The sequence below is a fragment of the Balaenoptera musculus genome, chromosome 9, assembly GCF_009873245.2.
Source record: "Balaenoptera musculus isolate JJ_BM4_2016_0621 chromosome 9, mBalMus1.pri.v3, whole genome shotgun sequence".
NCBI lineage: Eukaryota > Metazoa > Chordata > Mammalia > Artiodactyla > Balaenopteridae > Balaenoptera > Balaenoptera musculus.
Genome location: NC_045793.1, coordinates 5,308,220 through 5,320,994, shown reverse-complemented (window position 1 = coordinate 5,320,994; position 12,775 = coordinate 5,308,220). Strand labels below are relative to the sequence as shown.

At 38.4% G+C, this 12,775-nt stretch overlaps 1 protein-coding gene across 1 annotated transcript in view; it reads right to left on the bottom strand.

Moving 5' to 3' along the window:
- KMT2C (lysine methyltransferase 2C) overlaps positions 1 to 12,775 on the bottom strand; it is a 277,011-nt gene that overhangs the window by 67,134 nt on the left and 197,102 nt on the right. Inside the window, 5 exon segments of the mRNA XM_036863101.1 lie at positions 519 to 638; positions 2,043 to 2,171; positions 8,761 to 8,973; positions 9,962 to 10,027; positions 12,368 to 12,477. Of these exon segments, the coding sequence (XP_036718996.1) occupies positions 519 to 638; positions 2,043 to 2,171; positions 8,761 to 8,973; positions 9,962 to 10,027; positions 12,368 to 12,477 (638 nt within the window).

Sequence of the window (12,775 nt, the reverse complement as noted above, 5' to 3'; positions counted from 1 at the left end):
ACCAATTCTTAAGCTATGACTTAAGCAATGATTTAGCTTTCTTTGAAACTCTAAGTAACAATGACAGACTAATAATTGGAAGATATATTTCTAAAACACTATACAAGTTATAAATTATTGGGATACGCTGTCACTTTCAACTACATAGTCTAAAAAGTTTCCAATTTTATGCCAAGCAGCTAATGCAGGCAAAGAAAGGCCTTTTGTGAGATGGCCAGAAAGTACCAGACATAACTATGTGATTCAGTCCCTAAATTGTTTATATTTAACATAAGAGAGGGTAAGGGGGGGGTGGGGGAAACCTTGTTAAAGTAATCTCAAAGCAATATAATTGATTGGATTTAAATAATTTTCTTATCAAACCTAATTTCTATATTGCAGATATGAACTTTACAGGCACTCAAATCCTTTCATCACTAAGAAGCAATAAGGTTGTCATTGTAACATTATTTAGGGTAGTTCTTTTCAATGGGGATATCAAGATAAGAGGGTTAAATCAAACAAAATCAGTACCATACCATCATCTCTGCTAGGTAACTGCTCAGAAATGGAGCCTGAGGAATCTTTTCTGATCACAGATCTTTTGGTTTTTCCTTGCCCAGTTCGACTTCTTTGTCGTACCATAAATCCACCAATACCTATCCAAAACAGAAATTAGGTAATCTTGTAAATAACTACTAATTTCTCCCTGTAATTCCACAGTAAGGAGGGTGCAATTGCTTAAACAGTGAGGCATTTCCCAAATTCAATATGGGTTAACTTAAATCAATAATCTCATTTTAATGCAAAATACAAGAGTTTGGAAATAAGCAAATAAAAGAGATCAAAGTTATTGTTACCTCATTACTAACCAAATAGGAATACAAATTCATTAAAGTACAGAAGACTGCATGTATTTCTTCTCCTAAACGATGTCAGGGTAAACATTATAGTAAATTATGCTTGTTCCCTTAATGTTAGTAACTCATAGATCATCATTCAAATTATTTGTATGTTAGCTGAGGGAGAACAGATACAAGATACAAACTAAACTAGATGATCCAAACAAAAATCAACATGACTTCTGGGCTAATGTGTCTAGTTATTCCTAAAGTTCTTAGACATGAGCTCTGTAGTAAGAGCACGGAATCTAGAGTCAAACTGTGTAATTCTGGTTACTACTAGACTTTGGGCAGGTTATTTAACTTTTCATTGGTTCAGTTACCTCACTGGTGAAAAAGGGATAATGTATAGTATCTCCTATACACATGTGATAAGCACTAAATAAATAGATGTAAGTGCTGAGAATAGTGCCTGACACATAGTAACACTAACAGCTTCTGTCATATGATAGTTGTCTAACAATATACTTTGTGACCTAATGGGCCCCTCAAATGGGTCCCTTACATGGATGACTTCCATGTAAGGCAGAAAAAGAAAAAACAAAAAAACCCCAACATTTAACTATAAGTTCCTGGAAGGAATTTGGCAGTGTCTAAAAAAGTAAGCGCACTTATAAGCCTCATAATCATGAAGAAATGAAATCATTTTCATACAGTGATTTGGACGAAGCTAATCTAGGCCCCTGTTATAAATGTGGCTCATCTGTAAGGAAGGTTACCTTTTAAGGTCTAGCAGAAAACAAACACAAAGTTCTTCCTTACGCATCAAAAGGTATTTAGATCACTCTTATCAATAAAATATAAACAATCAGAAGAATAAAGATTGAACTGATTCAATATACTACCTCATTCACTGGTAAACAGACATTAATAACTGCCTAAAAAAGCCTACAAGTTCTGGGGACTTCCCGAGCAGTCCAGTGGTTAAGACCCTGCGCTCCCAATGCAGCAGGGCCCAGGTTCGATCCCTGGTTGGAGAACTGAGATCCGCAGGCCGCACAGCGCAGCCTAAAAAACTCTCTAAGTTTCAGCTTAGAGAGTTCTTAAGAAGTTATATTTCATCCTGATTATTTCATTATATTGGAAGCCCTCAATATTATATTTTTCTTAAAATATAAATAAGTTTTGATTATACTAAGATGTCTAGCTCAGGCACTATACCTGGTCTGTATGGTTTCCTTTTTCTCTTTTTGACACCCTCTGTTCCTTCTACTCCCTTAGTTTCATCATCCACAGCTTCCCGTTCAGGACTAGATTCTGATTTTGCATCACAATCCATAAGTTCTCCTTCTGGAAAAAAGTAAATGTACAGATAAAATTGAAAAAGCTATCAAATACACAATTCCTATGTAACAGGAAATACAAAGCAAAGTGGCTGCCGAGCCATTCTAATCATGCATCCCGGTTGACAGGGAAAGTATAGAGACAGAAAAGGCCCCCTAAGGGCTGCAGAACTCATGCTAATTAGTGCAATGTTCTCAGGAAATGAAACATAAGAATCAGGGAAGGGGAAACACACAGAGAATGCTCCCAAAGACAATTACAAATCAATCTGCATTTAACCTATCATTCCCTTGCTTTTAATTATGTCTTCAGGTCCAGGACCCCAAGGCTGTCTCTCTAGCCTAGAACTCTCTTGAGCTCCAACTCATCTGTAATTAGATATTACCTAGTTACTGAAAACTTTATATACAAAATTGAACTACTAATTTAAGATGAACCTTCTCCCTTTCCCAGGATTTACCTATCATCATGAAGACATGGAAACGTACCATGCAGAAGCCAGGTTCCTAGGAGACAGCCTTGACAATTCCTAATTTCTTTTCTCCTTCAATCAGGACTCCTCAATATCTCCCAAGGGCATTTTATTTCTCTCAACTACCACCTCAGTCCAATCGTGACTTACTGCATTCCCTCCCCTCCTGTTCTTCCTTGCCTCCATGCTTAACTTCCTCTCCAATCAGTTCTTTACATTGCAGCCTAAATGATGTTTCTATAAATATCAATTTATCAATTGAAAAGTATCAATTTTCTGCTCAAAAATCCTTTAATGTCTTCCCAGTGGCCTCAAAATGAAAGTCAAATCGTAAGGCCCATTGTAACAGTGTCCTGTGAACTCCCCAGCTTTATCTCACTCCCACTATGCAAGTTACGTTCAGCTCCCTGAGCACATCAAGCTCCCTCTCCACTGCCTCCCCACCTCTGCCACCTTCCACCTACCCATCTTTCAGGATTTTTTTTTTTTTTTTTTTTTTGGCTGCGTTGGGTCTTTGTTGCTGCACGCAGGCTTTCTCTAGCTGCGGCGAGTAGGGGCTACTCTTCATTGCGGTGCACGGGCTTCTCATTGTGGTGGCTTCTCTTGTGGAGCACGGGCTCTAGGCGCGCGGGCTTCAGTAGTTGTGGTGCAAGGGCTCAGTAGTTGTGGCTCACGGGCTTAGTTGCTCGGTGGCACGTGTGATCTTCCCGGACCAGGGCTCGAACCCGTGTCCCCTGCATTGGCAGGTGGATTCTTAACCACTGCGCCACCAGGAAAGCCCTCAGGATTTATTATAACCATCACTTTCTTAGAGAATTCCCATAGTTATACATGCTCCTGTACGTTAACATTATGCTTCATTTTAATTGGTTCTTTTAATGTCTGTTTCCTTGCTAGACTATATTCTCCTTATCTAAGACTCTTATTAACAGCTGCATCCTCAGCATGGTACGTAATAGGTGTTCAACAAATTTTTCACCAAATGAAGTAAACAATGAAACTAAGCAATGCATACAAAAGCTCAGTTCTTAGAGAAGAATGCTGTTTTAAAACCATGGTAATCAAAACTTTTCAAGCTGTATATGCTTTACGCTGTGTTTTAGGGGAAAAAAAGTTATCAAATACATTTAACAATAAATTGTTAACACTTTTCTTCAATCTTTTAAGTATTATGCATATTTCTATAATACCACGAGCAGTGTATTTGTTTTCAATAATATTAGGTCAATGTTTAAGGTCAATTCTATAACAATCTGATAACTGCTTTCTACAGCTAAGATTAAACCATGAAAATTTTATCTATTTATTTATTTACTGAAACTTAGCAAACACCAAAGGTAACAAACTAGCAATTATTTACCTTAAAATAAACCCACTGAAATATATGAAAGGGGATTTACGTTTAAGATGGTAGACTAAATTCATGTATCTAATTTCACTCTCCCAAAACCCTATATACAGTAAAGCAATCTATTTTTTTTTTTTTTTTTAAGCAATCTATTTTTAAAAGATAAATCCACAAAGACAGAAAAAACAGGAAAAAAGAAAAGCCACAATTTTGGAAGGAGAAAGCAGAGAGATGAATAATAACTGACTCAGGAAATGCAAATTCTCAGTTGAAAGTGGAAGGAACCAAGAAAAAAATCCAGTTTTATCACAAACCTCAAAAGGTTGAAGAACTGGCAGAGCCAGGTACCTTTGGAAATGGGTGGGAGGCAGCTAAAGCAAAGAGAGTTTTATATTCATATTAACTACGGAAGCCATAATCCCTATGACCTTCCCAACTTCACACACTGGGAGGCTGCCATTCACACTCACAGGATTTGGGACTCAGACACTCAAACTCAACACTGGGGTCATGGACTGAAAACAGGATTAAGTGACTACAGGCATGTTAAATGCTGACACTCTCTCCCCTGGGGCCTTTCCCCACTAAACTCCCAGAAAGCCAGCAGCTAAACCTCTACTGTCCAAGCAGGAGACAGGAAGATTCTTCTGGGAAACCTGACCAGTCCAAGAAAATTGTCTAAAGGTACTGACACTAGGGGATTTTCCAAATAGTGAGCACAGATCACAAAAGCTTAGTCAACAAATACCACCCACAAACCCGAAGATTTTCATCATTTTTAATCACTCATTCCTTATTTTTTAAAAAAATTATTAATTTATTTTTCCAGTCACCACTTTTAGTCCTCACTTTTAATCACACACGGACAACCAAGGATTATCTATCACATGAAAGATAGAGACCTCAGACCACAAAATGCAACTGGGAATTGAAAGACTATGCAGGAAAAATAAAACATTAGAAACAATTTTTTAATCCTCCAACAGGTAAGATAAAACATTCATGAGGCAAGAACAGGATGCTATGAAAAGGAACATGCAAAGGAAGGAAAGAAAGCTCTTGGAAATTAATCCATGATATTTGAAAACAAAACAAAAATGAAAATCAGTAGAGGGATAGAAAAATAAAATAAAAAATTTACTTTAGAGTAAAATGCAAAGACCTGAGCTGGAAAGGAGGAGAGAAAAGACAGGGAGAATGGGCTGAGTGGGTTTCACACCTGAATAGCAGGGTCAAGAAAAAGAAGAGGGGGCACCAAGGGGAAGAACCAACGGTTTCAAGAACATTTCCTAACACTGAGGGGTATGAGATGGCAGACGAAAGGGACCACTCAGTGCCCAACAAAAGAAAGGAAAAACATCCATAACAGACTGAAATAGACATATCTTCATCAAATTTCAGAACACTGCAGACAAAGAATTTCCTAAAATCCCAAGAGCTTCCAGAGAGAATGGCATCATATAAAAGGTATCAAGTTCCCTATATACCAGGAACTAAAAGACACTGGATCAATGACTTCAAAATGCTGAAAGAAAATTGAATTCCAACCTGGAAAAGATCAGTCAGGTGGGAGGGTACATTTTCAGAAGTACATAACCTCTCAAATTTACCTTCCATGCATTCTCTCTCAAGACACAACAGAAGGTATGTCCACCAAAAATGAGGGAGAGAAACAAGGAGGAATACATGAAATCTCAGGAAACACACAATAAAAGACTGAAAACACAAACAAACAAAACCCCTAAAGGTCTTATCAGTTTGGGGAACTGAGTTACTTACATCCATACAAAGGAATATGAAAAATGAGGCCATGAAAAATGAAGAATAACATAAAAGCAAGAACAGTAAGACAAAAGGAACACAAAATATATATCCATGTGCTTGTACATGAACCAAACACCTCTGGAAGGACACAAAGAACGGCTGCCTCTGGAGGAGTGAGCTGGCAGGACAGGGAAAAGAGAAACACCCTTATTCTTGTGCAGTTTTAAAACATGTGAATATATTACTTGCCCAAAAACAAAATTTAAAGCGTTGAGGAAATGACCGTTAACAAATCGCAGGAGGTGATAACTGACCCACCCGGCTGCTTCCTCTCAATCTGCCCCACACCCTGCCTGCCACAGCCTGGGCGCGGTCCCACTCCCCACCTCCCGATGTCCCCACCGTGCTGTGAGGGTCCACGGGGGGCGGGGGGGGGGGGGCAGCAACTGAGAGGGAAGCACTGTGCTCCCACTCGTTTTCGTTTTTTTTTTTTTAAATAAATCTATTTATTTATTTTTGTGGGCATTGGGTCTTCGTTGCTGCGCACGGGCTTTCTCTAGTTGCAGCGAGTGGGGGCTACTCTTCGTTGCAGTGCGCGGGGTTCTCATTGTGGTGGCTTCTCTTGTTGCGGAGCATGGGCTCTAGGTGCACGGGCTTCAGTAGTTGTGACACGCAGGCTCAGCAGTTGTGGCTCATGGGCTCTAGAGCGCAGGCTCAGTAGTTGTGTTGCACGGGCCTAGTTGCTCCGCGGCATGTGCGATCTTCCCGGAGCAGGGATAGAACCCGTGTCCCCTGAACTGGCAGGTGGATTCTGAACCACTGCGCCACCAGGGAAGTCCCTGTGTTCCCCCTTTTTTTTTTCCCCCCCTGCGCTCCCACTCTTGAGACACAGAGAGCAGTTTTATTTTCTTTAGATTTGGGTTTTTTTGCACTAACAGGCTATCCAGATCCCATGAGCCTGCTTTTATTGCACAAGTTTGTTTCTGATACGCTAAGGTGATTGTTTATGACTCATTTTCCTTAAGAAACGTTTATCAGAAGAGTTTAAAAATGAACAAAAACAACCCCCAAAAAGGTGAGTATTGCTGCAATATTTCAGGAGCATCACAAGTTCATTTGGACTTTGTCGAGTCCTGTGGAATCTAAAATTACGTACGTATTATGTGTATAATATGATGGACAGTATTACTTCTATGGGGATATCCCTGCTGGCAGCCTCAATTTGGAAACTGTACAGCTGTAGAAATATCCACCATTTCTCACACTGTTGTTTTACAGAACGGTAGTCATAGGGAAAACCTTCTCAGGTCTTCCTATTGATGTTTTGTTTTTAAACAAACATCAACAAACATTTATTCCCTCTATAATTTCATACTTTGGGAATTAGTGTGTACTACCAAGAAACCTTTCAAATTTTGTGAAATGCAGCATTTCTCAGATTTAAGGGACTATGGAACCATTTTTCAGGCATTTTCTGATATCCTCAGAAACTGCAATTCTTCACTGTACTTTGGCTGATGGTAATCAGGTCAATTCCTCCCAGATACACAGACTACTTCTTCACAAGCCTCAAATCACTTAAAACTTCAAAATGAACTTCTGTTCAATGGTACTTGAAAACGAGTTATACATAAGCATCAGAAAGCTTTTCTCCAACCACACAGACCCAAAAACACACTACTGCGAAAGAAATGTGAGGATTAGTTGATAAAATAACAGGAGCACACACAGACCCATTCTAAGCCACCATCATCTCTCACCTGGACCACTGCAAGAGCCTCCTGCCTGAGCTACCTGCTACAACTCTTGGGCTTAAAAGTCTGTTTACATCACAGCAGAGTGTACCTTTTAAAATATAAGTTAGATTTTGCCACTGTTCTCATCAGATACCTCCAACAACCTCCCATTCCATTTACAGTAAATGCCTTAAGCATCATCTTTATGGTCCTACAGGACCTACTGAGCCACCCCACCTCTCCTCACATCTCTGATCTCATCACAGGCCTTTATCCCTTTGCTCACTGTGCTGGACACACTCTTCTCCACGATGTTCAGCAAACGTATAGGCACATCCCACCCAGGGTCTTTCCCGTTGTCTCTTTCCTCAGATAATCGAGTGGCTCACTCAACTCTTTAAAGTCGGTGCTTACATATGGCTTCCAGTTCATCTGGGCCCTCAGCCACTGTCTGTGCTCCCAAGTCCTCTCAACAGCACTTGCCAAACACATCTTTATTAACTTATTATGTTACGTATTTTTAATGATCTTTTCTGCTAACATTAAAATGTAAGTTCCATGAGCAGAGAATTTTATCTGCTTTGCTCACTGACATGACTTCCAACATCTGGCACACAGCAGGCATTCAATAAATACTGGTGAATGATAAGATGTGATGGAACAAAAGCAATTATTACTTTATTTTTGAATCAACTGAAAAGAAATAACCATCCTAAAAACAAACAAGCCTATGGTGATCTTCTTCAGAGATAAGCAAAAATAAAACTCATGTTGAATTTAATGCCACTAAAATTATTTTTTCATCTCAAGAAAATTCAGCTAGAAAAACCTGATCAAGAAAATGTTTATAAACAGATGGTTTATGATGAGCATCTGTGAATATAAGCTTATATTTGAGCATTAATGATGGTTTTTCATTTCTAGATTGCACGGAGTTCTACTTTAACTTAACCATGGAATCCAAGTTCACAGCATCTGAAGAGGTTTATGCAGCTATCTGGCAAACCCTGAAAAGATCTGAAAAGATCTGTGACCTTCAAAAATATGGTGCTCCTGGAAATTTCTGTAATATAGGTCTGTTCTAAAAGGATACATGAAACGAAGAGAACCTGAAAAGGCAAGGTCTAAGAAGACCACTCATGTAGGACAGTGTCACACCAAGGGTTACCTTCTAAGTCAGCAGGATCTACTCTTAGATAAATCAAATAATTTTAAAAGCTCTTTTATATTCTTTATTTTTGCAAACATATTCCATGGAAAATATGTAAGTATTACCTCGACTATCATCCATTTCACCATCCCTTGAATGCTCTGATTGGATGTCTGGAGGGGTCTGAAGGACGGCCACGCTATTCTGATTTATGATCTTCAACTTCAACTTTGGTTTTGACCGTTTTCTTCTTGGAACAGTAACTGTGAGGCTCTGTAACTGAGTCATCCCTGATTCAGTCAAACATACACCATCCTGGGTGTAGGTCTTGGGTGGATCTAAAATTACAATATCCCAAGGATACAAATTAAAACTCTCATTTTAATTTTGATTGATAAGTTGATTATTGTTCCACAAGGACCATGTCAAGGGAATGTGACTTCTATAAACCATTTACCTATGAAATGCACAAATAATGAACAGTACTCAGTTAAAAGTAAGCATAGCTGGTCAAACCTCCTTGAATTATAGAGAGAAAGGTTGTAAGTTTTTTTTTAAATGGTCTTCCTGGCATTTCTATTTTCATGTATCAATACAGGGATTTAAAAAGAAAGCACGGAAGCTAAAAGCAATGCTTCAGTCACTCGACTATGAGCCTTATTCTAGAGTATCCTTTCAGACTAAAAGGTGAGGATCAATTTACAAAGGAGAAACAAAAATACTCCATAAGCCCATTTGGAAATCAAAGGATCGGTATAATCACTTACAAGGAGAGGTAAGTAAATAAGCAGAAATTCTGCAAAAATTTAAGTGTACAAAATTGCTGTTCATTAGAACAATTTCTGTATGATCCAAATGTTTTTGTATCAGATGATATCAAATAGAAGTAGGCAAAAGAATGAGAGTTTAATAAGAATATCATGTTAGTCACTATTCTAGGCTGATCTATTACAGAAAAAAATAGTAAGAGAATGAATTCTGAAGGATTCTCTGTTTGCTAACTAGGCCTTATTGTCTAGTCTAACTGATAACTGAACACAGTAATGTATCAATGAAACCAAAGCAAGTATGTAGTTAACGGTTATTTCAAAAGTGGTTATTTTCACTGCCAATTTGGTGAGATCTGTAGGAATACTGTCCCACTAAAGCTGGGAAAGACAGACATTTTGTATGTAATTACAGAAATGATTACCAACATTAGGGAATTTACACTGAACACCCCACATGAGTAAGGCAGGATTCATGTAATGTGTCACAATTCAGTTATATAAAAGCATTTCTGTGCTTTTTGTAAAGAACAGTCAAGGAAAGCATTTCAGATTTTACCTAGCTCTTTCACTTTTGTGACAATTTGTGCTACAAGTGAAGATTCACAGCAGTCTGAGGAAGGCACTGAAATGGAAAAAAAACAAAAACAAAAACAAAAACTCGTGATTTTTTCACAAAAGGTAAGGTGTATTTAAAGATTTACATATGATTCAAGTTTCTACTACTGTACCCATTTTACTAAAATAAATGCTTGAAAACTAAATAGAATTAAATTAAATAGAATTAAAAGCTGTCTTTAAAACAACAAAACAACAAAGAGAAATGGAGGAAATACACAACATCATGGAAGAAAAACTGGTAAAGATAAAGAACCAATGTACTGGATTCCTATGTATTGCTAATAACTACAAGATTATGAGTCTTTTTTAAAATAATTTTATCTATTTTTCAGTAAGTGGTGCTAGGAAAACTGGACAGCTACATGTAAAAGAATGAAATTAGAACACTCCCTAACACCATACACAAACATAAACTGAAAATGGATTAAAGACCTAAATGTAAGGCCAGACACTATAAAACTCTTAGAGGAAAACATAGGCAGAACACTCTATGACATAAATCGCAGCAAGATCCTTTTTGACCCACCTCCTAGAGAAATGGAAATAAAAACAAACAAATGGGACCTAATGAAACTTAAAAGCTTTTGCACAGCAAAGGAAACCATAACCCTCAGAATGGGAGAAAATATTTGCAAACGAAGCAACTGACAAAGGATTCATCTCCAAAATTTACAAGCAGCTCATGCAGCTCAATATCAAAAAAACAAACAACCCAATCAAAAATGAGCAGAAGAACTAAACAGACATTTCTCCAAAGAAGACATACAGATTGCCAGCAAACACATGAAAAGATGTTCAACATCACTAATCATTAGAGAAATGCAAATCAAAACTACAATGAGGTATCACCTCACACCAGTCAGAATGGCCACCATCAAAAAATCTACAAACAATAAATGCTGGAGAGGGTGTGGAGAAAAGGGAACCCTCTTGCACTGTTGGTAGGAATGAAAATTGATACAGCCACTCTGGAGAACAGTATGGAGGTTCCTTAAAAAACTAAAAATAGAACTACCATATGATCCAGCAATCCCACTACTGGGCATATACCCTGAGAAAACCATAAATCAAAAAGAGTCATGTACCATAATGTCATTGCAACACTATTTACAATAGCCAGGACATGGAAGCAACCTAAGTGTCCATCAACAGATGAATGGATAAAGAAGATGTGGCACATATATACAATGGAATATTACTCAGCCAAAAAAGAAACGAAATTGAGTAATTTGTAGTGAGGTGGATGGACCTAGAGTCTGTCATACAGAGTGAAATAAGTCAGAAAGAGAAAAACAAATATCGTATGCTAACACATATATATGGAATCTTAAAAAAAAAAAAAAGGTTCTCAAGAACCTAGGGGCAGGATGGAATAAAGATGCAGACGTAGAGAATGGACTTGAGGACATGGGGAGGGGGAAGGGTAAAGTGGGACGAAGTGAGAGAGTAGCATTGACATATATACACTACCAAATGTAAAATAGATAGCCGCATAGCACAGGGAGATCAGCTCGGTGCTTTGTGACCACCTAGAGGGGTGGGATAGGGAGGGTGGGAGGGAGACGCAAGAGGGAGAGGATATATGTATACGTATACCTAATTCACTTGTTATACAGCAGAAACTAACACAACATTGTAAAGCAATTACACTGCAATAAAGATGTTAAAAAAATTTTTTAAAAAGGGACACCTAAAAAAAATAAAAATAAATTTATTTATTTATATATTTATTTATTTTTGGCTGCGTTGGGTCTTCGTTGCTGTGCACAGGCTTTCTCTAGTTACGGCGAGCGGGGGCTACTCCTCGTTGCGGTGCGCGGGCTTCTCATTGTGGTGGCTTCTCTTGTTGCGGAACACAGGCTCTAGGCTTGCGGGCTTCAGTAGTTGTGGCATGCAGGCTCAGTAGTTGTGGCTCACGGGCTCTAGAGCGCAGGCTCAATAGTTGTGGCGCTCAGGCTTAGTTGCTCCGAGGCATGTGGGATCTTCCTAGGCCAGGGATCGAACCCATGTCCCCTGCACTGGCAGGCAGATTCTTAACCACTGCACCACCACTGAAGTCCCCAAGATTATGAGTCTTGAAAGCAAAAATTATATCTTATAGCTAAAATATATTCTTAACTTACTTCCTTTATGTAAGTAGATTGTTTTAACATATTATTGGGATGATAAGAGTTAATTTAAAACAAAAAGTAACTTATTTTTCATAAAATACTTGTCCAAATAACAGTTTCACAAAAAGAGAAAAAGAAGTAGAGCTAAGCCCACTCACTGGTTAAGGACAGCAGGCACAAGTGAGTTGTATCAATCCAAGAGCACAGACTCACCATTTAAATCATTTGCTTACCATTTGATGTAGGCATATAGGGTCTGCACATGCTACAATCAAAACCAATGTCTGCTACATTTTCCACTTCCTCTTCAGTATTTAAGTTTTGACAAACTGCATGCATCCATCTAAAAAGACCATATTCATACATTAAAAAAAGAAGAAGAAGAAATATACTGAGGATGGTTTCCTTTTAAAAGCTGCAACAGGAGCTGACAGCCTCCAACCTTAAAGCTCCCAAGTCGCATGTGCTCCTCCCACCTAGCCCATGTCACCCCTCTCTAACCATTCCTATCGACCCAGAAAAATTGTCAGAGCTGAGAAGAAGAAAAAGCATGAGAACAGGTACTATGAACGAAGCAAACGTACATTATATGAGGATGGGATAATTGCTTTATGACAAAATACTGAGTATTTCAGAGACAG